At 40.8% G+C, this 22,481-nt stretch overlaps 1 protein-coding gene across 10 annotated transcripts in view; it reads left to right on the top strand.

The window, feature by feature from the left end:
* MBNL2 (muscleblind like splicing regulator 2) overlaps window positions 1–22,481 on the top strand; it is a 97,590-nt gene that overhangs the window by 50,897 nt on the left and 24,212 nt on the right. For 5 of the 10 annotated variants that reach the window (XM_061476258.1, XM_061476253.1, XM_061476254.1 and 2 more), the window contains exons 2-6: window positions 7,271–7,435; window positions 10,398–10,598; window positions 11,759–12,022; window positions 18,292–18,345; window positions 19,025–19,175. In XM_061476258.1, coding sequence (XP_061332242.1) covers window positions 7,382–7,435; window positions 10,398–10,598; window positions 11,759–12,022; window positions 18,292–18,345; window positions 19,025–19,175 — 724 coding nt within the window. In that variant the 5' untranslated portion in view covers window positions 7,271–7,381. The remainder of the gene's footprint in view (window positions 1–7,270; window positions 7,436–10,397; window positions 10,599–11,758; window positions 12,023–18,291; window positions 18,346–19,024; window positions 19,176–22,481) is intronic. The other 5 variants (XM_061476256.1, XM_061476257.1, XM_061476261.1 and 2 more) reach the window with 2 other exon arrangements.

Below are 22,481 nucleotides of genomic sequence, written 5' to 3'. Positions count from 1 at the left end.
CCATCCCTATCTGCATATGAATAGACACTTGGTGTTTATTTTTATTTTTTTTCCTTTTTGCTATTTCTGCACTTGAAAAATAACATGTGAACTGGATGTTTGGGGGTGGTAGAGCTAGTGTGGCTGTCTATGCACAGGAGCAGAAGCTTAAGTACCTCAAAATACCCTGCCCTCCTATTGACTGGGTCTATTTTTAGCCCCAGGGAGCCTGGGATTATTGGAATTTAGAAGCTCCTGTTTTATGCAATGGTGAAATTGTTAAATTGATTGGGTGAGGCCACACACGTTCCCAACCAGATGTTGCTGAGGAGTTACTGAGAATGAATCCTGAAGGAGAAGGAAGAGTTTCTGCTCTTGTCAGAAACTCTTCCAGAGGATTATTTACAGCTTAGGTACCTCCACAGCTGCTGACTCTGCTGTCTCTGTGGCTATTCTTGCTGTGTGCTGCCACCGCCCCAGGCAGTGACCTGTGCTAGCTCTTACTCTGCCAAGGTTTGAACAGTATGTAATACCTCCAGGTACCTAATAATATCAAGCAGGTGATGTATAGCTAACCAGCATGCACACAGTTGCAAGTGCATTAGTTTGTTAAAATGTGATCTGATTTTACAAGCATGTTCAAGTTTGCTAAAGCTGTGTAATACAGCAAATTGCATTTTCCTTTTGTTTTTTTTCCCCAGTAAGAGAGGTGGCTGTGACATCAAGTGATTACTACTCTTCAAAAAATACAGGGTTTGGGGTGTATCTTTTCTAACTCCAGCAAATGTTTAGATCTCAGAGTCTCTAGCAGGAAACCAGAAAATCTTTTTGCCCTTGTAGAACCAGTTGCTCAATTGCTTTCTAAAAGACGTGTCTTAGAAGTCATATACCTTATTTTTTTACATTTTTTTGTTCCAGAAGACAGCATATTTAATCCTGAGGGATCATACAGTTTCATCTGCATTTGTTAGTTTTAGCCTGTTTTCTTAAGGAAATGGGTTTTGCATAATTGCACTGTCCATATTTTTGCTGGCATCATCCTCACACCCTAATAACTTTTGAAAACCCTGGCCCATTTTAAGCAGAGTTGCTAGAAGCAGACATCTCAAAGACATATTGCAAAGTTCTTACTTGTTATGCAAAAATCAGTGTCTGGGTAGAAGAGAGAGATCCAAGTTACTACCAAGTTAAGAAAGAGGCTAGAGCATGCCCTGAGCCGCTCTGGAGCATGGTCTGTTGGCCACGTGTGCATCTTGGCTGGCCCTTCAGGACATGCACAGCTTGAGGAAGTTATATTTATCATGTGAGTTGTTTCCTGGTCTATACTTAGGAGAGGTGGGAGGGTGTTCTGGGGGAGAAGGATGGAGGCGGGGTACAGGAGGAAGCTGGGAGTCAGATGTTAAGCTATGCTGTGAGGAGGGGCTCTGTTATTTCCAGGCAATATTATCAATAAATCACATCAATTAACTTTGGATTTGTATGCTTAGCTTCAAGCTGGACTTTCCCCGTTTCAACTATTTAAGGAAAATACAAATAATTTGATCAGTTTGGTGATAGATAACACTGCTGCTTTGGTAAAGCAGGTAACCATGGCTGCTGCCTTCCCAAGGGATGAGGTAAAGCATAGAAGGAGTCTTAATTTATCTGGTATGGTTTAAAAAAACGTAACATGTCCCTCAGGGTACAAACCTGAGACAGGCACGCTAACAGATGACGTGATGATGTTGCACGCTGATGCTCCTCCTGTAAGAGCAGCCTTCAAGGACAAGAAAGTTGTCTATAGGTACAGCCCAGCTCCTCACAGCAGTGCATGGTGGGAGGACACGAGGCAGCTGGCATAAGCCAAAAGTAGACAGGTTGAGACTGAGTATAAGGAAAATCATCTTCACTGAGAGGACAGTCAAGCAGTCGATTACATTGCTCACAGAGGCTGTGCAGGCTCCAGCTCTGGAGGTATCCAAGACCTGCCTGGAGCAACCTATCTGACCCCAAGGCTGACCCTCCTCTGAGCAGGTTGGACTGAGGACCTCTTGAGGTCTCTTCCAACTTGAATTATCCTCTCCTTTTCCAGAAATAAAACCCTAAACAGCAACCCCCACCACACTATGCTGCAGAAAAGTGGTTTACAGCAGTTTTGGATTGCCTGTATAGACTGGGGCTGTTGCATTTAATAGTGGGACTTTTATGGTAAGAATGCTAAGAACTCATTCCTAGGGTTTGGAGAAAGAGACCTTCCCATTTCTCCTGCTTCACAGCACTCTGAAAACGCCTTCCCTGATCTGTCCCTTTCTATCTTGACATGTGACTTTTGGGATGTGCTCCTTTAATGGGAAAGCTTGAAAAGCTGGGACTTGATGAATTAACGACCTTCTGTAGAAACAGGTAGATGGGGAAGCTGAGACTTGGCTTTGTGAGGGTCACATGCTGTACCCATGGCCTGCTGTCTGTTGTGGTGGCATGGTGTTCTCCTCTGTAATAAACCCATGGGATTCTGGCTTTGTATGTGTTGAAAGAAACAACAAACCGAACCGTGTAGCATGGGTAGGCCTGCAGGGGTTTTGACCGAATACAGTAAACGGAAGGACTCTTCTCCCAAGTAACAAGTGATAGAACAAGAGGTAACAGCCTCAAGCTGCACCAGGGGAGGTTCAGATTGGATATTAGGGAAAATTTCTTCATCAAAAGGGTGCTCAGGTATTGGAGCAGGCTGCCCAGGGCAGTGGTGGAATCGCCGTCCCTGGAAGTGTTCAAAAAACTCTTTTGATGAGGCCCTTGGTGACATGGTTTAGTGGAGGACTTGGCCATCCTGGGATAATGGTTGGACCTGATGATCTTGAAGGTCTTTTCTAGCCTAAATGGTTCTGTAATTCTGTGATTTTCATATCTATGAACCCCCATCTTAAAAGCAGAATTCAGTACCTGAGAGAAATGTTTGTGGATGCATTAGTTAATTCTCGGCTTAAGAGATAAAAGAAACATTATTTTGCCTTCTTTTAATTTTTAATTATTATTCAAACATCTTATTTTTGTGGAAAATAATTTTATTAAGTGAAAGCTAACTCATTATAATGCATAAGCAATTCCCAGCCTGGGCCTGGATGCATTATTATTGTTGTTACTCTTAGGGCAATAGTGCAGTACTGAAGAAAGCTGTAGGTTTGTAAAATATTCAAGGCAGAGATGTGGCTGTACAACTTGTAGGCAAGAAATGGGCTCTTAATATTTTAATATGCAAAGTTATGGGGTGTTACTTCTGCACTTGCCTCATTTTGCTTGTTTTAAAATAATAATTCTTAGCACATACCTTAGTTTTTTTAATATATTCCCATCTGTGGGCTGTCTTGTGCCATTGATTTTAAGCACTTGTTGTTCTTAATAGGGAAATCTACTGATGTAAAAAAAAAAAGTCAGTGGTGTGACATGGCTTGTTAAGAGATGTTATTTTGATATTAAGCCATTCAGGTAGCAGTTTCCAAGACCCCCTGCAGAAGTGGGGCCTCTTGTTGCTGTGCTTGGGTGATGGGCACTGGAGTCGTCTGAGTTGCCAGGTCCTTGATGCACATTTTTCCTCTCCCCCTTCTTTACTGGAATGAAGCCTGTGGCATACCCCTGATGCGAGGCACAGCATGTTCCCAGTCTGGATAATTAGCAGTGGAAAAGTCGTTCTCTGCTAAAACCTTCCATTACCTGCCTGAAATGTGGCCCTATGCGTTAGGCTAGGCTAGCTGTAGAGGACAAAAGCAGAGAAATGAAAGGTCAGAGGTAGGTACCATCCTTGCAGGATAAGAGGAATAACAGAGTGCTGGGAATTTAATCTGATGTCTGTTTGTCTTTACTATCCATTGCAGATAAGGACACAGCTCATTGAAAGCAATTTTTTTGGGAGAACTCGCATGGGAAGTACGCAACAGCTTATGATGTGCTTGTTGATAACTTCAACTTCATGGGTGACAGGAATTTCTAGGGACCAAGTTTCAAACCCGTCTGTCTGCGCCTTCAGTTTCAGGACTCTGACTCATATGGGGGAGCAGGTTAAAAGTTGTATGGAGCAATTATTTTCCATGCTGCCTGCCTCATCCTGCTGACAGAGTTTGTGCTGCTGTGCGCCCAGGGGGGACTGAATGTCTGTGGAGCAGCTCCGGAAAAGCTGGGGTTTTAAGAGCTGTAAAGAAGCAAGCCTTGCTTCAGAGGCTTGGTACTGATGCATCTTAAAGTTAAAGCACTCAGTTTTGTCTCTGAATTTGTTATGAGGTGCTCTGCTAATACAGTAGCTTTTTCAAGAATCTAAAGTGGGCTGTTATGTAGATGGTTACCGAGCCAACATGTTGAATACCCCTGTGTGTTGTGTGCCCGTTCTGCTGCTCAGTTGATATGTGCTGTTATCTCAGTTAGACTTCCTATTTGGCTTTTTAATAAACAAAGAAAAAATCCAGGGTCCCATTTGACTGAGATGACACTACGAGTTTGAATTACTGCTCTTACAATGCTCAGTAGTTGGGAATCAGACCAGTTCCTCTCTGAAATGAATCTCACCAGGAGTTCACAGGGACTTGGGGCATTTGTTAAAAAAGGAATGAAAAGTTGCTTATAGGCATTTTCTTGCCACCATTGTAGGTCTGAAAAGTGAAAGCTGGTCTCAGAATTTATGTAATTTTGGTAGCAAGGGCTGGATTAATCTGCTCACTATTTTCAATGCTCATTCCACCACAGTTTATTTTGGGTCATTTAATTTCAACAAGGCTTGATCTGTTTACAGTGTTTTCTATAGGAGCATGACAGGGACACACAGCTCTTTTATAGCACGTTCACTGCTAAACAGGAGCTCAAAAAAAAGGAGGCACAGACACGAGTAAGTTCAGGGAGGACAGTACATTTTTGTATGGTTGGATTATTTTGAAAGTTTTCTGAAATAACCAGTCTTTTGTGCCCTGTGGGTTGCTCCTCAGAGCTTGAAGTGATGGTATGTATTAGCCATGTGCTTTCATTACGGAGGGCTGGCTGAAGGTACTCTTCAGGCTGAAGGTACTTCGAAAGCCACTGTGGTTGAGAGCTGGTGCTCTCAATCCTTACCAGAGGAGCACTTTTGTTTCCATAGGTTGAGACTTCCACTAGGTAGTTTCTTTTTATTTTGCCTTTTTAATTTTCAGGTTTGCTGTATGAACCATTCGTATGCAAAATAGACTAAGGTTAAATAGATCTCAGTTAAAAACATCTTAATCAGTTTGCCTCATCAGCCAAAACAAAAGCATGTGCTCATTGCCTGTGCTGAGCATTCTCCAATTTAACATTATGAAGGTGGTGGTGGCCTTGTTCTCCCTAAATAGAAAAGCCAGCCATCTTCGCTGTCCGTCAAATCATGACTATTTCTGGTTCTGCTCATGCCAGCTGACGAAGTAGCATTCGTTTTGTGTAGTTCATTGAACGAGGCAGCATTAGTGATTCGCACAGTGGAAGTCAGAGGGAAGGCATGATGTCCTGAGAATGGCTGTATCTATATCTATAGCAGATATAAACAGCACCAAGCACTGCTCCTGAGGAATGAGACTGGTGGGTTTTTCTTAAATTTTTCGCTTTCTTGAATTCTTCTGGCTTCTGCCATTTAGCATACTCTAGGCACAGTTCACAAAGAGCTGTTCCCAGTCGTTTAATAGTGTGGAAATAGCTGTCTGCCTTTACATTGGCCTCAGTACAGGAGAACCTTCCTTCCTGAACGTGTTTAACTCACTCCTGCATAGGTAGTTAATATCCTCATAGCAGATTAGAGGCAGAATCATCAGTGTTTTGATGTCTGAGTAAGAAGTATAACATGAACGCTGTTGTTCTGGGACATTTGAAGCATACTGAAGATTTTGTAGCAGTGTGTATGCGTGTGTATGCATACACAGAGTCAGTGTACATTTGTACACTGTGGTGTTCTTGAATAAGGATCTGAATGTTTTCTTGGCTATAGGAGGATATTCCTTCTTTGACTTAGATTGTAAAGCCCTTATACCAGTGAATGGAAAGCTTAAAAAGCACATTTAAAAAATGTCTCAATTTGGAAGCTTACCTTCTACAAGTTGAGCGTGTCAAATGCAGCTTGACTAATGCTGTAGGACCTCTGGTCACAGCTCTTAAAATTTAATGTCTGTTTGTGAGCCACGTCATCAAGGAGCCTCTGATCTCATCAGGTCCTGCCTTGCAGCTGCACAGCCTGCTGGTGCACCTTACGGTTTCCTTTTCTGGGGGAAAATGTATCGGTGCGTCTTATGCTACTTTGGCTACATTTTGGTCAGCATGAAGTGCTTGTAGAGGTGTGCTCCGTGTCCATTTCCTCCAGCAAAAGCCACGTCAGAGGTGACTACCCACCCATATTTTTGTTGTCTTTTATTGTCTCATAATAGCCTAACAATTCCTGCTTTCAGGTTGATCCAGGAGCTCTCCTTTTGCTTTGGAGATTTAGCTCCATGCACTGCCTCTACATTTAGGCTGCAAAAGTACTAGCTTGGCTTTTGTTCTTCTATACTTTAATGGAAATAGTTCAGAGTTATGCTGATGTAATAAAAACAGGAAGCCAGAAGGCAGTGAATTGGAATAAGGGTGAACGTATGAGAGAGCACAAGTAGAGAGTAGCCACTTTAGATCCCTACTGCCATGAACACAGAATTATTTTTTAATATAATGCACTTAAAAGGTGCCTTTTGCTTAAAGAAGGTTTTAATTTTTGTAGTTAAAAAAAAATTAAATTGAGCAGGGTCTTGCGGAATTACTTTGGGGACACTGTGTAAATACATGTCACACACAAATAAATTGGAAGATCTGGTGGAAGGTGTCTCTACCCACGGCAGGGGGGGTTGGAACTAGATGATCTTTAAGGACTCTTCCAACCCAAACCATTCTGTGATTCTGTGATATTAAAAATAAAATAAATTTGTTATTCATAATGTAATGTTATTATGAAAAACATCTATGTTATCGTAACACCAGGTACTCTAACCAAGATACCATGAGATATAGTTTGGGCAGTCTGGGTAATACTCAGGGTGATGGCAGTGATCTGTACTTGACAATGAAAATACTGTTTCAAAATCTCCTTTTTTTTTTTTCATGGCTAATAGCCTTAATGATCAGTCAGAAGCAGTGGGCTGAGGCAGAGCTCAAGGCCATCAGCTCCTCCCAGCCTGCTACACAGTTCCCAGGAAACACCCTGTATTTCATTAGTTCTTGCTTAGTTTATGGTGTAATATTTTGCTTGAAGGCATTAAACCATCATCAAAAGCAGCAGACCGATTAGCGTGATTTCTTTTTCCAGGGTCGTTGTACAAGGGAGAACTGCAAGTACCTTCATCCACCAACACATTTAAAAACTCAACTGGAAATCAATGGCAGGAACAACTTAATCCAACAAAAAACTGCAGCAGCAATGCTTGCCCAGCAAATGCAGTTCATGTTTCCGGGGACACCACTGCAGCCAGTGGTAAGTGTATTTCTCTGATGGTGTTAATGGTAAGTAAAGTTGAAGTACAAGACTATATTGACCTGCAAAAGTTCTCTAAACTGATGTCAATAAAAATAGTCCCCATTCTGTTGACTTAAAGAATTGCTGAGATTCTAGAGATATGTTCATTTATAATTTGCATTTGAAGACGTAATAAAGTACTGCTGTAGATTTGATACATTTTTTTATCCCAGAATAATTTGCATTTTTTTCCTGTTTTGTTTTGTTGGGCTCTTTCTTTTCCTTCATTCAGTTCATATCAGGTTTAGTCCAGATTAGCAAGGTTTTTACCTCTAATCCTTCTGGAAGTGAAAATTTGCATCGTAATAATACTTTGCTAGTAAACTATGTGAGTAGGAGTCTGTGGTTTAAAACAGTATTTAATCCCAAAAATGTCATTATTCAGGGAGCATTTTCTTACTTACCAGAGAATTACTGGTGCATGCACTTTACAAACTGAGCATTTTATCCTAAAGTAATGCATATGGTGCCTGGGACACTTCAAATGCAGAAGGTAACATAAAACTGGTCTTGCATATGTGAGCAGCACCTTTGGATGTACATTAAGATGATCATTGCTCTGGACTGCCCTTGCAGTTGAGTTCCTCACTGTACCAGGCTTCAAAAGCATGGTTAGGCAAGTAATCTGAATCAGACTTTTCACACATGGCTACTAATGGTGTTTTCTCAATCTGAACGCCTAGTCTAAGGTATCTCACTGGAGTGGGATTTCTTTCTCTAACTTGAGGCATCTGGAGTCTTGGCATCAACTTCTGTGTAGGGCTTCCATGGTCCATTTACATTTTATCAAAAGTCATAGGCAATTCTATTACTATTTGCTTGATTTGTTTCAGACATCTGCATTCAGATTATATTATTCGGGCTTTTAAGTGCCTTTGTCTTTCCATGGGCTATCACAGGAGCCAAGTGTAAGCATCTCAGAGAAAAACATCTGTATTTGGTAATAGGAAGCTCACCCCAGGTGCCCCTTTCAAATGTGTTTTTACATTTGAAACATCTGCTGTAAGCTGGGAGGCATGAACAAAAATTGGGTGTCAGGAGTCCCTGGATTTCTGGTGCATATTCGTCAAAATGTAACTTGGTATACTGGTATAATGTGTTTTCATATTTCCTGGGGTTTTACTGCTTGAGTTTTCACCAGAAAACTTCTTGATGAAGTAATAGATTCCACTTCTTAGTAGGGTAAGAAAAATTGAAGTGGCAGAATTATACTTTTTTCTAGTCACTCATGTCATCATTTGAAGTTTACAATTTCATTGACGTAATGCCTTCTGTACTGACTGCTGTGATAAAAGTGCCGTATTTTGTTTCTCTGTCTCACATAAACTGCCAGATTAAGATGACTCAGCCTTGACCAAATGGATAAAAAGTGACAGAAAATTCCACAGAAGTCATTTGACGTGTGGTTTTGTTCTTAAAATTATATTTGGTACAAAGCTGTTATTTATATTTTACATAACACATACTGTCCTCAACATAGTTGAACCGTTGTTTCATATAAATGATCATTATTTCCCTCCAAAGTATTTAGCTCATACTTTATATATGAACTGGGCTGTTTGATACCAAGCAGTTTTGATCTCTGATAAAAACAGGGCAACATTCATTTTTAACTCTCTAGGGCAGGTAGACGCCATTTCCATACAGTTGGGTATTCTGGCTAATCTGCTGTTCAAAGCACCTTCTTGGTACTAACTCACATTCATTTATAATTAGTAATTGGTCCCAAAGGAAAACAAAAAAACAACACAAAATAAAACCAGAAATAAACGTTCTAACTCCTATGCTTTCTCTTTGGTATTTTCTATATACCGTGCATGGCTTTTTGCCTTTTGCCAACGGAGTTCATGCAAGCCACCTTGAGGAGAAAGACACTCCTCCTCCTTTAAGTGTTTTTAAGTCTTTCCATAGTGTTCTGCTGTTGTGTGATTCGTTTCTAGCTGCCGGCTTATTTGGGAACTTAATTTCTGACAAAGCTAATCTGAGATGTGTCCTGTTTTACTTCATAATTTTTCCTCATTTATAATTACAACTTTGCTCTCTGGGGTAAACATCAGCTCTTGCAGAACTAAAGTACTTTCCAGATCTGACTGACCATGGTGATGTTCTTCCTCCACCCCCATGGAGCTGGTGATAACAAGCCCACCATTCTGCCTTGGTAGTGCTGTGTTTCAGCACCACACAAGTGCTCTTTCTTCTGGTCATGGCTTCACTGACTCACTGTAGGAAGGCATGAAACAGATATATAGACCCGTATCATTCCTTCCAATCAATCTTTTTTGTAAGATGAACTCTAGCTAAACCTGAATAATCCCTTTCTAAATATTGTGTCCAGCTGAGATTATAATATTTATTCTACTTGCCACTGGTGACAGCTGAGCAAACAAACATTTGCAAAGGTGAGGTTTTTCGATGTGCGGGCCAAAGTACCATATAATTGCAGGAGGTGGCAAAATACAGCATGCAAACAGATAGAAGTTACATGACAAATAGCTTGTTATATATACTCTTATTAGAAATATGTCTTTAATATAGTTAATAATGCTTCACCTATGAAATCTGGTACTTTGAAAAATAGCCTGTTTTCCCAAGAAAAACGGGTATTGAGAAAAAGCAGTAAAGTCTATGTTACCACTCTCAGATGTGTAAATAAACCGGCAATGTAAGCTGGACCTCCATAGAGATTCAGGTTCAAAGTACAACTTCCTTTGCATCAGCAGCCTCTTTTCCAATAACAGAGCTACAAAGGCGGTTCTTCGTATGCTGCTGGAATACGTAACATGATTAAAAGAAGAGAGAATGTTGTGTGTTTTGGCAGCTGTTTGAAATCTTTTCATTAAGAAAATGAATCAGTGCCAGAAAGAACATGCAAAAGGTGACTAGTAAGCTCTTCATCTTGGTCTGTGTTTTCCTTTTGCAGCCCACATTTCCAGTGGGTCCCACAATAGGAACGAATACAGCTATTAGCTTTGCTCCTTACCTAACGCCAGTTACACCAGGAGTTGGCTTAGTCCCGACTGAGATCCTACCCACGCCGCCTGTCATTGTTCCTGGAAGCCCACCGGTTTCAGTCCCCGGTTCAACTGCTACCCAGAAACTTCTCAGGACTGATAAACTGGAGGTACTGTAGACACCGTGGTGACTAGAAATACATTCTCTGTTAGGCTGTGTGAAAGAACCTGGAGGGACCAACTCTATTGTTTTAGAAACGATGCTTAAATTTAGTTGCTACAAATAAAGACCTTGTAGCCAGGAAGGATTTCTACACTTGCAGCCAGGGGTAATTAAACAGTTATTTTTAAGGTAGTGCATTTGCTTGAATTTAATGCATGGACATCAACACAAATTTTCATCTTTCATAAAGTTTATCATCTCCAAGATACCTGAAGTATACATGCCCATAAAGTTATGCCTTGATGAAATATCTAACACGCACATTTTTATTGCAGTGCTAATTCTGTCCTGGGTTTTATGCATTGATATTAAGGGAATTTTATAGGATTGTGGATGGATATTAGGGGAAGGGTATAGCCCTTCATCCTCGAGCTACAAATGGAGGTGTTGAGTGTTACCAACCCTCCAGTAGGCTGGAGCCAGCTACATGCATAGCCTCTCTGGTGTTGATGGATCTCCATATGGCTTGGCTCAGTGGCATCTGTCATCCAAGTACATGAGAAGGCCAAATAGCTGTTGCAAGAATAAATGTATTTTCCCAAAAGCCTAAGCAGCAGTGTCTAGAGCACGTTCCTTCTTAGAAAAATGAGCGTGTTCATTCTGCCTTGTTTTGGAAATTATTTTTAAGGATGCTCTCCATCATTTTGTATGTAGACTCCATAAAAGATACAATGCATCTGATGCATATCTTCCATGGGTCTCAGCAAGAGGAAGTCCTTCCCTACCAGTGGAGCTGCAAGACCATAAAGTATAGTCAGAAAGGGGCTGAGTATTTTGTGATTCCCAGCTAGTTTTGCAGGGGCAGTTACCTCACTAAATATCCTTCTCAGGTGTTTTCCAGACAGGAAGAGGGAAAGGCATTTCCTATGTCAGGTTCATTTAGCTGTGGTACCACAGAGTTACCCGAGGAGCCAAGCACATAAGGGTAAAATAGATGCATTTCTCTCTCCCAGAAGAAGATGGAGGGTTTATTAAATTGAATTCATGGAAAAACTTGACCTAAGCACGGAATGGGGGTAGGTCTGTCTTTTGAGGGTGTGGGGGTCTCCCTGCTCTTTCCCATTGTATCAGGCTCTTCCCCTGCAACACATGTTGTTTTGCACGTAGGTGTGCAGGGAGTTCCAGCGGGGAAACTGTGCACGTGGAGAGACTGATTGCCGCTTTGCGCATCCAGCAGACAGCACAATGATTGACACAAACGACAACACCGTAACCGTGTGTATGGATTACATAAAAGGTCGTTGCATGAGGGAGAAATGCAAGTATTTTCACCCTCCTGCACATTTGCAGGCCAAAATCAAAGCGGCGCAACACCAAGCCAACCAGGCTGCAGTGGCAGCCCAGGCAGCTGCGGCAGCTGCGACTGTGATGGTAAGTGCTGGCGTATATGGCTGCCTTTTCTTTGACAGATGCTCTTTGATGCCTATTTTGCTTCAGTTTAATTCTGTTTGCTTATACTTTCTTTTCTCTTTTGCCTCCTTTTTCTTTTTTTTTGTTTTTGGTGAAAGTTGATATTTTATAAAATTATTACTATTGCTTGATGGGAAGAAGCACTTTTTGATTTATGCCCTTATTTTGATGCTGTATTTCTATCTAAGACAGTGAAGCAAATGACATTCTATACCACTTCTGTTCTCTGCCTTGATTAGGTTTGTTAGATTTATCCTTAGTATTTCCAAACAGAAACAAAACTGTTAATCTTCGATGTCCTCTGGAAAACAGGGGCACATATGCTGGTTTAGCTCTTTTATGACAGATACCCATGTGGAAATTTGGAAGAAAAGGAACAAAGCAAAGAGAGAGCTTTTGCCTCAGAGATAGGTAGCAGAGAAGAAACCTGTATTAAGATTCAATTCACCTCATCTTAGATGTCAGTCAGATGTCTGAGCCTACCCTATGCAACTTGGTCTCAGTTTTCAGGTAGTGGAGAGAAAACAGCACATTCATCTGATCTACCGTTAGTGCCTGTCTGAGGATGAGAAAGAAGTGCGCTCTGTAGATACACATCTATTCCTGCTGACTAAAAGTTGTTGCCTATATCTTTTACAACTTTGATTAGATGAATTTTCAGCTTAGAGACTTATCTTGCTTCTCCCACTATCACGGGCAAGTTATTTGAATAACAGAGTTTTAAGTTGTAAACTAAAATGGGAAACGTTAAGAAAAAACCTAGTAACTACAATCAGAAGTAAAGAGATTGAGGGCTTTCTATTTTCAGGTATTTTAAGCTCTCACTTGAAACTGTTAGGACAGGTCAGCCTATCTGTTTACCAGTATTGGACCTCTCTTACTGTTGCTACCAGGAAAGCTGATAAATTTAAAGATTGTATTGGTAAAGTTCAATAAATCGAGCATGCAGGATCTGACTTGGGAGATAAAATTTTGCTGGCAGCAAATCACAGAGTCATTGTCCTCACTGCTGGCTGTGGACGAATAATTAAGCAGATGTGGTTTGTGGACTTGTGGGCAGTGCATACAATAGTTACAGACAATACAGTTATTCTCTGGGTAAAAAGCCTACCAGAAACACAATACAGTACAGTATATAACTACCCCAAGCTATTGTATGTAGCAAATTAGCAAAGGGGAGATTTTTGAGGGACACAGAGTAAGTTATGCAAGAAAGTAAACCACCAAACAGAAGAGCATTTCTTAAGTTTTAGTGTGCTTTCTCTTATAGTATCCCCAAGCTCTGTTTCGAATTGGGTGATTTTTACTTAAACTTTCCTGTGTTTGTATAAATTGAATACTCTCTGGAAATTAAAGCAAAGGAGACTAGGTTTTTATTCTAATTAACTTCTATTGGGCAATATTTTTTGTCCATTTAGAGAATGTAGTATTTCTAGGCAGTATACTAAGGAAGAAAGGAGAGAGATGAGGGAAATCATGGTTTTGCATTTCAGTAATGGTTGGATATGTATCCTGTGATTTTTAATAAGGCATAATTGGAGTTGTATTAGCTCAAAGCAAGATGAAGCATGTTTGGAACATATAGAATTTAAATGTTAGGATTCTAGTGTCACAGTAGAAGGCAAGGATTTGTAATTCAAGGTAACTTTTTTCCAGAAAAATATGTACAAAATACTTTAATGGCATATTACCGCCAAAGAGAAAAGATTCTTTACAATCCAATTATTTGTGTTTAATATAAATTTTAAACCATCAGTTAGAGTGAAGGAAAAATCACTGGACTAGCAATAACAACAGAAAAGTGATAGAAAAGACACATGCCTGCAAGGCCACCCAAGAACAACCAAGGATACTGAGTTGGATGTAGAAAGGAAAAGTAAGGCAGAAATGCAAATGCTTACTTGTAAGGTTCACTTTGCAGGATGCTCCCAAGTTTAAATTGTGGCTGAGAGGTTTTCCTTCCTGGGGGAGCTGGCTGCATTGCTGTGGTCCAGGGGGTGCTCATACAGGTGAGCACTGCAGATAGGGTTAGAGTACTGTAGGCAAAGCTCCTAAGACCACTGAAGTTCAGTGAATCCTGCAGTCTGGGACCTTGCAAAAAAGTCCCTGTCTGTATTTCTGTACACTGAAGTTCAGGAATTTTTACTCAGCTAACTTAGGTGGCCTAATCATTTGAAGTAAAAAGAAAGGAGAAAGACACTGTGAAAGAGGTTGTAGACCATGCAGCTTGAATGTGAAGTGCATTAGGAAACAGTTTCATCTGTCATTATACTTGGGGAATTCCAAATATTCATACGGTGCATCAGACAGCGTGAAAAGTCACTGAAGAATGTACAGCCTAAATTAAAATGTGACTTCATAGAATCATAGAATAGAATCATAGAATAGAATCATAGAATAATTAGGGGTGGAAAGGACCTTAAGATCATCTAGTTCCAAACCCCCTGCTGTGGGCAGGGACACATTACACTAAATCATATCACCCAAGGCCTCATCCAACCTGGTCTTGAACACTGCCAGGGATGGAGCATTCACAACCTCCCTGGGCAACCCATTCCAGTGCCTCACCACCCTTACAGGAAAGAATTTCCTCCTTATATCTAACCTAAACTTCCCCTGTTTAAGTTTTAACCCGTTACCCCTTGTCCTATCACTACAGTCCCTAATGAAGAGTCCCTCCCCAGCATCCCTATAGGCCCCCGTCAGGTACTGGAAGGCTGCTATGAGGTCTCCACGCAGCCTTCTCTTCTCCAGGCTGAACAGCCCCAACTTCCTCAGCCTGTCTTCATACGGGAGGTGCTCCAGTCCCCTGATCATCCTCGTAGCCCTCCTCTGGACTTGTTCCAACAGTTCCATGTCCTTTTTATGTTGAGGACACCAGAACTGCACACAATACTCCAGGTGAGGTCTCACAAGAGCAGAGTAGAGGGGCAGGTGATCCTAATAGCCACTCTAAGGTTGCTTAAATACAATTTCTCTGTCATGAATCTATACTGACTCCTTTCCATCACCTTCTTGGCTTTCATGCTGAGGAGGGACTCTTCATTAGGGACTGTAGTGATAGGACAAGGGGTAATGGGTTCAAACTTAAACAGGGGAAGTTTAGATTGGATGTAAGGAAGAAATTCTTTACTGTGAGGGTGGTGAGGCCCTGGAATGGGTTGCCCAGGGAAGCTGTGAAGGCTCCATCCCTGGCAGTGTTCAAGGCCAGGTTGGACAAAGCCTTGGGTGACATGGTTTAGTGTGAGGTGTCCCTGCCCATGGCAGGGGGGTTGGAACTAGATGATCTTAAGGTCCTTTCCAACCCTAACGATTCTATGATTCTATGAAAACAGGCTCCAAACACATAGAATGCTTTTAGCTTTGATCAATTGCTTTTCCAGGGACTGTAATGAGGCTGACCAACCTGTCATTCCTCAGATCTTCCTTCCTGCCCTTTTTGAAGACAGGAGTTTAATTTACTTTCTTGAAATGTTTAGGACCCCCTGCCCCAGTCATAGAGACCTTTCAAAGATAATGAAGAGTAGCTTTCCAGTGACATTGGCCAGCTCTCTCAGCACCCCCCAGTGCATCCTATCAGATTATGGGTTTGTGTACATCCGTTTTGTTTAAATGTTCTTTATCCTCTGAGGGTAAATCTTTTTCACTTCAGACTTTCCCACTGGTCTCCCACTGGCCTGAAGGCCAGTCTTAGCAGTAAAGAGGTGGAGGTGATACTCAGTACCTCAGCCTTCTCCATGTCCTGTGTCACCAGGTCGCCTGCCCCATTCAGCATCAGGCACACATTTTCCCTTGTCTTTCTTTTGTTGCTGATACAATTGGAGAAGCCCTTCCTCCTGTTCTTCACATCCCTTGCTAGATCCAGCTTCTGTGGTCTTTGGCTTTCCTAACCCATCCCTGCATGCTCAGGGTGTGTCACTGTTCCTGCCAGGCCAACCGTCCCTGCTTTCACCTCTTACGTGCTCCCCTTCTTGTGTTTGAGTTTAGTCAAGAGCTCCTTGCACATCCCTGCTGGCCTCTGCTGTGTGGATCTTGTTTGTATTCCAGGAGACGCTACCATACCAATGTCACATTTGGCAGACAAATACTGTGCCACAGTATGTCTGATCATTTGTATTACTATCTTAATTTTCTTTCTTTAGCCTTTTCCTCTCAGTCTGCAGCTATTGATTTTTCGGTTGTAGGAAATCAAATGTTGAGAAGGAGATAACCTGATGGGACAGAAAGAGATAAAGTAAGTTTTGCTATCAGGACAAAATGAAAAAAAAAGATGGGGAGAAAAATGGACAGTTGGTGTGAAAGCCTGATAGAAGTGGGAGGCTACATGGAAACAAGGTTGACAAGTAGGTTTAGAAACCTGTCAAGTTAAAGGCTTCAGTTTGGGAAAGCTATGAGACTGACCTTGCTGTGCAAGGTGAGGGGAAAGCCAGCAAAAAGGTTTGAAGTAGGTGAGGTTAAGAAGAGCATGGAGAAGAAGGGGAGCAAGGCAATCATAAACAGAGATAATAAGTGAACAAATGAGATCAGGTAAGATCTGCATTTGGATAAGAAAGGTAATTAACTGAAACTTATTGATGTTTCATTTGTGGACTTGATCATGGCACAATGCTGCATTGAGTCGTAATGCTTCACCTCCATGTAGATTTTCATCTGTGGCGGATGCAGAGTGGATCTGAGTCTATGCCCTGTGCTGATGGCATGATGTCCTCCCTGGGGGTACCCATGGTGGGTACCCACATGTTGGCTGCACAGCACCCCGAATAAATACAAGAAGGCTCTGCAGATCCTCTTTGCACCAGGTGTTTATTTTTATGCCCGAGTCTTGGACCCAGGCAGATGAACAGATCCTGTATACCAGGTTAAGTAATCCAGAAATGTGCTGAAAGAGAGATGGGTAGGGCAGTGGGAAGCCTTATGGAATGTAGGTGCCACAGAGACAGGAAAAATGAATAGATGAGGTGAGGGCTATCCAGCAAAATAAATTCCCAGTTTGTACTAGCTAATGCTGTGACCATGAGCTGTTTGTAGGCATTTTGTGCCTTATCCTCTCTTCTGAGTTTTTTCACTTTTGCTCCCTGTTTCCACATACTGGTGTCAAGGTAGACATAATCTGCATATCCTGAAAAGAGCTAAATACCAGCCTGTGTTTAAAAAACAGAAATAAAAATTCTGATTTCTAAGTAAATCTTTCCTTTCTAAAAGTTTGTAAGAATTATTTACACTATAAAACTAGAAAGTAATATTTCATATGAGAAGATTATTTACAGAATGCCATCCTATCAGCCATAAGTTTGATCTTACTGTGGAAGTATACGTAAATGTAAATGCTTATGTATTATGCCTAAATGCTGTATTAGAAAAAAAAAAAATAATGCTGGACTAGTATCATAACTCATACATTAATGCTTGCCTATGAACTGGAAGCAGTATTTTTACTCCCTGCTCCTGAAAGTTGTAGCAAAGTTTAGAAAAATATGTTTAAAATTCTGAAATACTTTTTTTCCTCTCAATATAATGTGGTAAGTTCCAAGGAAAAAAAAAAAGCTACAAAAATGACCCAGCTGTAGGGGGAAAAAAGGAATTAATGATAAGTTAGTGTGATACTATTTATTCTGCTTTGTATTGAAAACGGAGAACCTCTTTCATTTTGAAGCCCAAAGCTATTGAATGATTACACTTCTTCCAATTAGAAGACCCTCACCTTGCAAGCACTGATATTAATAACCTTTGTAATGCGTTACAACTTCCACTAGTGCTTTGTATTTGAAAATGTAGCCTTTCAAATTGATTTTTCCTGCTTTAAAATATGACTGAACTAACTTATCAGGAATTCTTGTAAGCTTATCCTTAAAACTTTCTGCCTCTCTGTGAAGTGTTTATACGATGCTTAATAGTGTCTGCAAGCTGCTGTTTTACTCAACTTTCCTGAATTTCAAACATCTATATTTTACTCTCTTATATGCTTTTAACTAAGGTATAGTAGATGCATTTTTGCTTCGGTACTAATTCGAAATGTAATATTCATTTCTTTAGAAGACATTTTTGTTGTTGTGCATGCCTAGTGTTTTGTATGTTGTATATTGCATTCAGAATATTTTTTTCCTTCTCACCTATCCACAAATGCAATGCCGTTCCCATGATGCACCTCTGCTTGCTGTTTACCTGTATGTTAATTCGCTTGAATCCCATTGGCCCACTGCCATCATGTGCTCGCTGCCTGTTATTAAAAGACTCAGTCGACTGCCAAAGCAATGAAGCGACCTCTCGAAGCAACTGTAGACCTGGTACTTTGACCTTTCACCTTTTGCTTTGCATGTAGCTTTTGTTTAATTTATTTTTATATTATTTTGTTATTATTTTTTTTTCAGAGAAGCAACTAATGAAATTCGTATCGCTTTACTTTTTGAACATCAACTGGAAATGATTTCACGTACTTGTTAATTTACCAGAAGCTCTATTTATCCATCTCATTCTCATATGTAATAAACGCAGACAATTTCGTTTGGTTCCTAACACAGTTTCATTTTTTTAAATATCCTCTCATGAAAAGTCGAATTGAGATAAAACTGCTTCTGTAATTGAAAACGCTTAACGTAATCCATTAATCTGTATAATAATAGGAAGCGATATTTAAATTTTAAAAAGCAAAAATACTTGGCAATGAAACACAAGTGGTTTTTTCTCCCTGTAATATTTGAAAGCCTTTTTAAAGGCAGTGCCATTTTTGTTGCTTTAAAGGCCTTTCTTTTCAGTAGTTGTGCTGCTACAGTTTTAGGTTAATAGTACCATGCTTTTGCTATCAATAACAAAATTTCACTCATTTTACATTGCTGTGCTTGGAGTTAATATGCATGGCAAGGCATCTTTAGCTGCTTTAAAAAATAATAAGTTTTTGTATTTATGTACGTGTTATGGACGCCACCTGAAGAACGATGCCATTTTAACTAAATTCCTTATTTACAGGCCTTTCCTCCTGGTGTTCTTCACCCTTTACCAAAGAGACAAGCACTTGAAAAAAGCAATGGTGCCAGTGCCGTTTTCAATCCCAGTGTCTTGCACTATCAACAGGCTCTTGCCAATGCTCAGTTGCAGCAACATGCATTTATCCCGACAGGTATGTTGTACCCACATTGAACCAATTTTGTGTTCCTTAGGTAGCCTCCATGCCAGGCGTTTGCACTTAACACAAGGTTTTATTATGCTCCCTGTCCTACTTGAGGTGAAGTCTGCACAGGTATTTACACATTGGTTTAATTCCTCCTGCAAAGTATGAGAATTCAAGCAGCAATTTCAACATGACAATAGGCTACTTTTCACATTTATAGCCTCGTTCATCATTGTCCAGAGTTGCCCCTTTTTTTCCCACCTGAAATTGGCTGTATTCTGACTTTTACCTGCAAGCGCTCTCCTAGGAGATGAGAGTGCCAAATTCCATTAACAAAAACATTGGGAAAAGCATCATGTTTCAGGGATGCCATGGGAAATGTGCCATGGCTGAGGCGTATCCTCCTGCTCCCTTGGGTGCTGTTCTGCAGCTGTGGGGGTTACCCCATCTGCAAGAAGAGGAGCACCACCCATAACCTTCCAGTCTGTACCTGTGTGGAAGCACTGACAAAGCACGTTGCTCCTCGCAGCTGCACTGAAGGGCTTTGAGGCATCAGATGCATTTTCATGGTTTTCATTTTGGAATGCCACCAGCACTTTTCCTAGCATTTGTGCCTAATAGCTGGGGTCGCAGTTCTTCATAGGGGTGATCTGGAGAGAAGTGGACATAATCTGCATTTCAGTGCTCAGAACTATGTAAAAATCAGAGCATTCAGAAATGGCTTGAACTGCATGGTGGCTGGTGGCAGGGCTTCTCTTTAACATGGTGAGAGAAAGAATGTGCTAGGTGCTCATGTAAACAGTGACAGCGTAATCCTCAAAATTCTGCCAGTCACCCCAACTCCAAACTTCCGAAGTATCCTGCCTGATGAATTCTGTGCTTTCATTTGTAATTAACAAATTGCATATTTTAGTATCAGAATGTTATCAAGTGTGAACTTCCAGAATCATTTGAAACTATGTGTTTGCAAATGCGCTTGACATTTCAGCGATGTTATTTTAGTTTATAGAAATAATGTCGGTTAAACAAGGAATGAAATGCAGCACATGATGATTTCCCGATCTATCAGCATTTCCATATGTTTTTAAAGATAAAAACAAACACAGATGGCTTTGACTTCATGGAATTTTTCTGTAAGGCCTGAGTAACAACCTTGGAGCCTGCCCCTGTATTTATAATAGTAAGTTATAGCATGCCATATTTTTAGCACTTTGGTGCACCGGAATATCTGAGGCAGAAAACATACTGACATTTATGGGAGTGTTTGAAAAAAAGGAATTAATTGTGAGACTGCCTATCTGGACATGAATGGAAGACTGCCCTGTGCTTACAAACATACAGAGATTTCCTCAAATTTATTTTACTTTGTAACCCTAAGAATTTGCAGTATGATATGAATTATTCCTCTCTTAAGCACTCACTCCCTTTCAGAGCTTATCGCTATTATGTGCAATTACCAAGGTTTTAAAATTAACTATGGAAAATACAGTAAACCTTTTTAAGTGAAATAGCATTTGGATATTTTCCAGACTTTTGGAGTGCTCATGCTTCCTTAAGTAGCTTATTCTTTGTGCTTTTTATTGTCAATTACTCTTTCCAACCAATCAATGGTTGTAATTATAGTTTTATATTACAAATTTCTGATGGTAGGAAGGGTGGATCTTGGAACAAAACCTTAAGGGCCGTGTCGTTTGCAAGCCCCAACACAAGTGCATGAAGAAAGAAGATACAGAGAGCTAACGTAGCAGATGGAGCCCAAGCCCAGAGTAGAAAACCTTTCTCAAAGGGCTGAGCCTCCTGGCCCTTTGCAATGCCATAGGACCTATAAAGGATGTTAGAGAGAGGAGTGGGGTATGGGCGGAGGTTAGGAAAGGGGAACCCCCTCTGTGTGAGCGGGTGTCATGAGCTTTTTGTAAAGGTGTTACGTCTGATAGTCCCACATTTCCTGGGCAGGTTGGATTTGGTGAGTGTACGGGCTGTCATGCCACCTAGGTCTGTGGAGCAATGCATGATGTTATCTGTTGGATTTTAAATTATTATGTGATATTTTCTGAACTGGTACAATTTTCAGATGTGTTCCTTGTGTGTGTGTGTGTTGTTAAATTTTAAAAAAGTTTTGCTGCTGGAATATATATATAAAACTTAATTGTTTTATATAACTTCTCTGCTTTCTTAACCACTTGCTCTTCTAATAAAAAGTGTGGGGCTTGACTTAGCATGGCTTACCTCCAAAGTTCTGCACTTTGTTTGTTTTACATCAGTTTGATTGCTTTGTCACCTTTTCCTTATTGTTTGGTGAATGATCTTGAAAACAGCAGATCTTTTCTCTCTTCCCATTGCTGTTTGTTAGTATTTCTGTAGCCTCTAGAAGAGGAACGCTGTGTATTCTCTGGGGACTGTTCTTGGGTAAGGTCATTCATAGTTGCACTGCTACTGCTATGGCCCGATAAGGGTCTGTGGTAGTAATGAAGCAGGAATTGTAGAATCACAGAATGGTTTGGATTGGAGAGGACCTTAAAGATCATCTAGTTCCAACCCCCATGCCATGGCAGGGACACTTTCCCCTAGACCAGGTTGCTCAAAGCCCCATCCAACACTTCCAGAGATGGAGCAGCCACAGCTTCTTGGGCAACCTGTTCCAGTGCCTCACCAGAATACAGGAAGCGTATTTGACTTTGTATCAAATAGGCAAGTACCTGGGACTAGTCTCGTTATCTGCCTGCCTTTAAAATATGCTGCGTTTTCTCATTTGGTCTTCCTAGAAAGGTTAAAGGTAGATTAGGCATCAATCCTGAACTGCATGGCAGGCCAGCAGTCCTTCCAGAGCATCTCTTAGGTGCACTGCGAGCTTTTTGCTGTAATGTTACACACTTTGAGGTGTTCAGCTTGGGTAATTGTCAAGTAGTGTTTTCTTTTCTGAGGAGCACCTGTTCACCTCCGGCGTTGTGTTAAGAAAGAGTGTATTAACATCAGATGAGAACTCAGCAAAGCCCCTTCAGAACAGTATCAGCTAATTCCATTTTAACACCTTTCTCTGGTGTACATCAAACAGTTGGTTGATCTGTGCAACAGTTGAGCCATTTGAATTATGCAGTCAGTTCTAAAATTCCCAAATAATGTGATATTCAACCAACGATGTTTCTGTAAACAAAAAAAACCTGTTGCTGCAAAAGTACTAAGTGAAAGGATAAAAGCACTAAATGGAAAAGTTAGTGAAGTATCTTGTATATACACAGAAACATGCCAAAAGGCACACAGTATACCCAGGAGTTTAGTAAGAACATAATCACCTTTTTTGTGTTAAAGCAAAACTAT

Source organism: Pezoporus flaviventris, unplaced genomic scaffold, assembly GCF_033815535.1.
Source record: "Pezoporus flaviventris isolate CSIRO_AGI_PZ_B2104156 unplaced genomic scaffold, CSIRO_AGI_Pfla_v1 ptg000095l, whole genome shotgun sequence".
NCBI lineage: Eukaryota > Metazoa > Chordata > Aves > Psittaciformes > Psittacidae > Pezoporus > Pezoporus flaviventris.
Note: the sequence above shows the minus strand (reverse complement) of the source record. Positions and strands in the feature narration are given on the sequence as shown.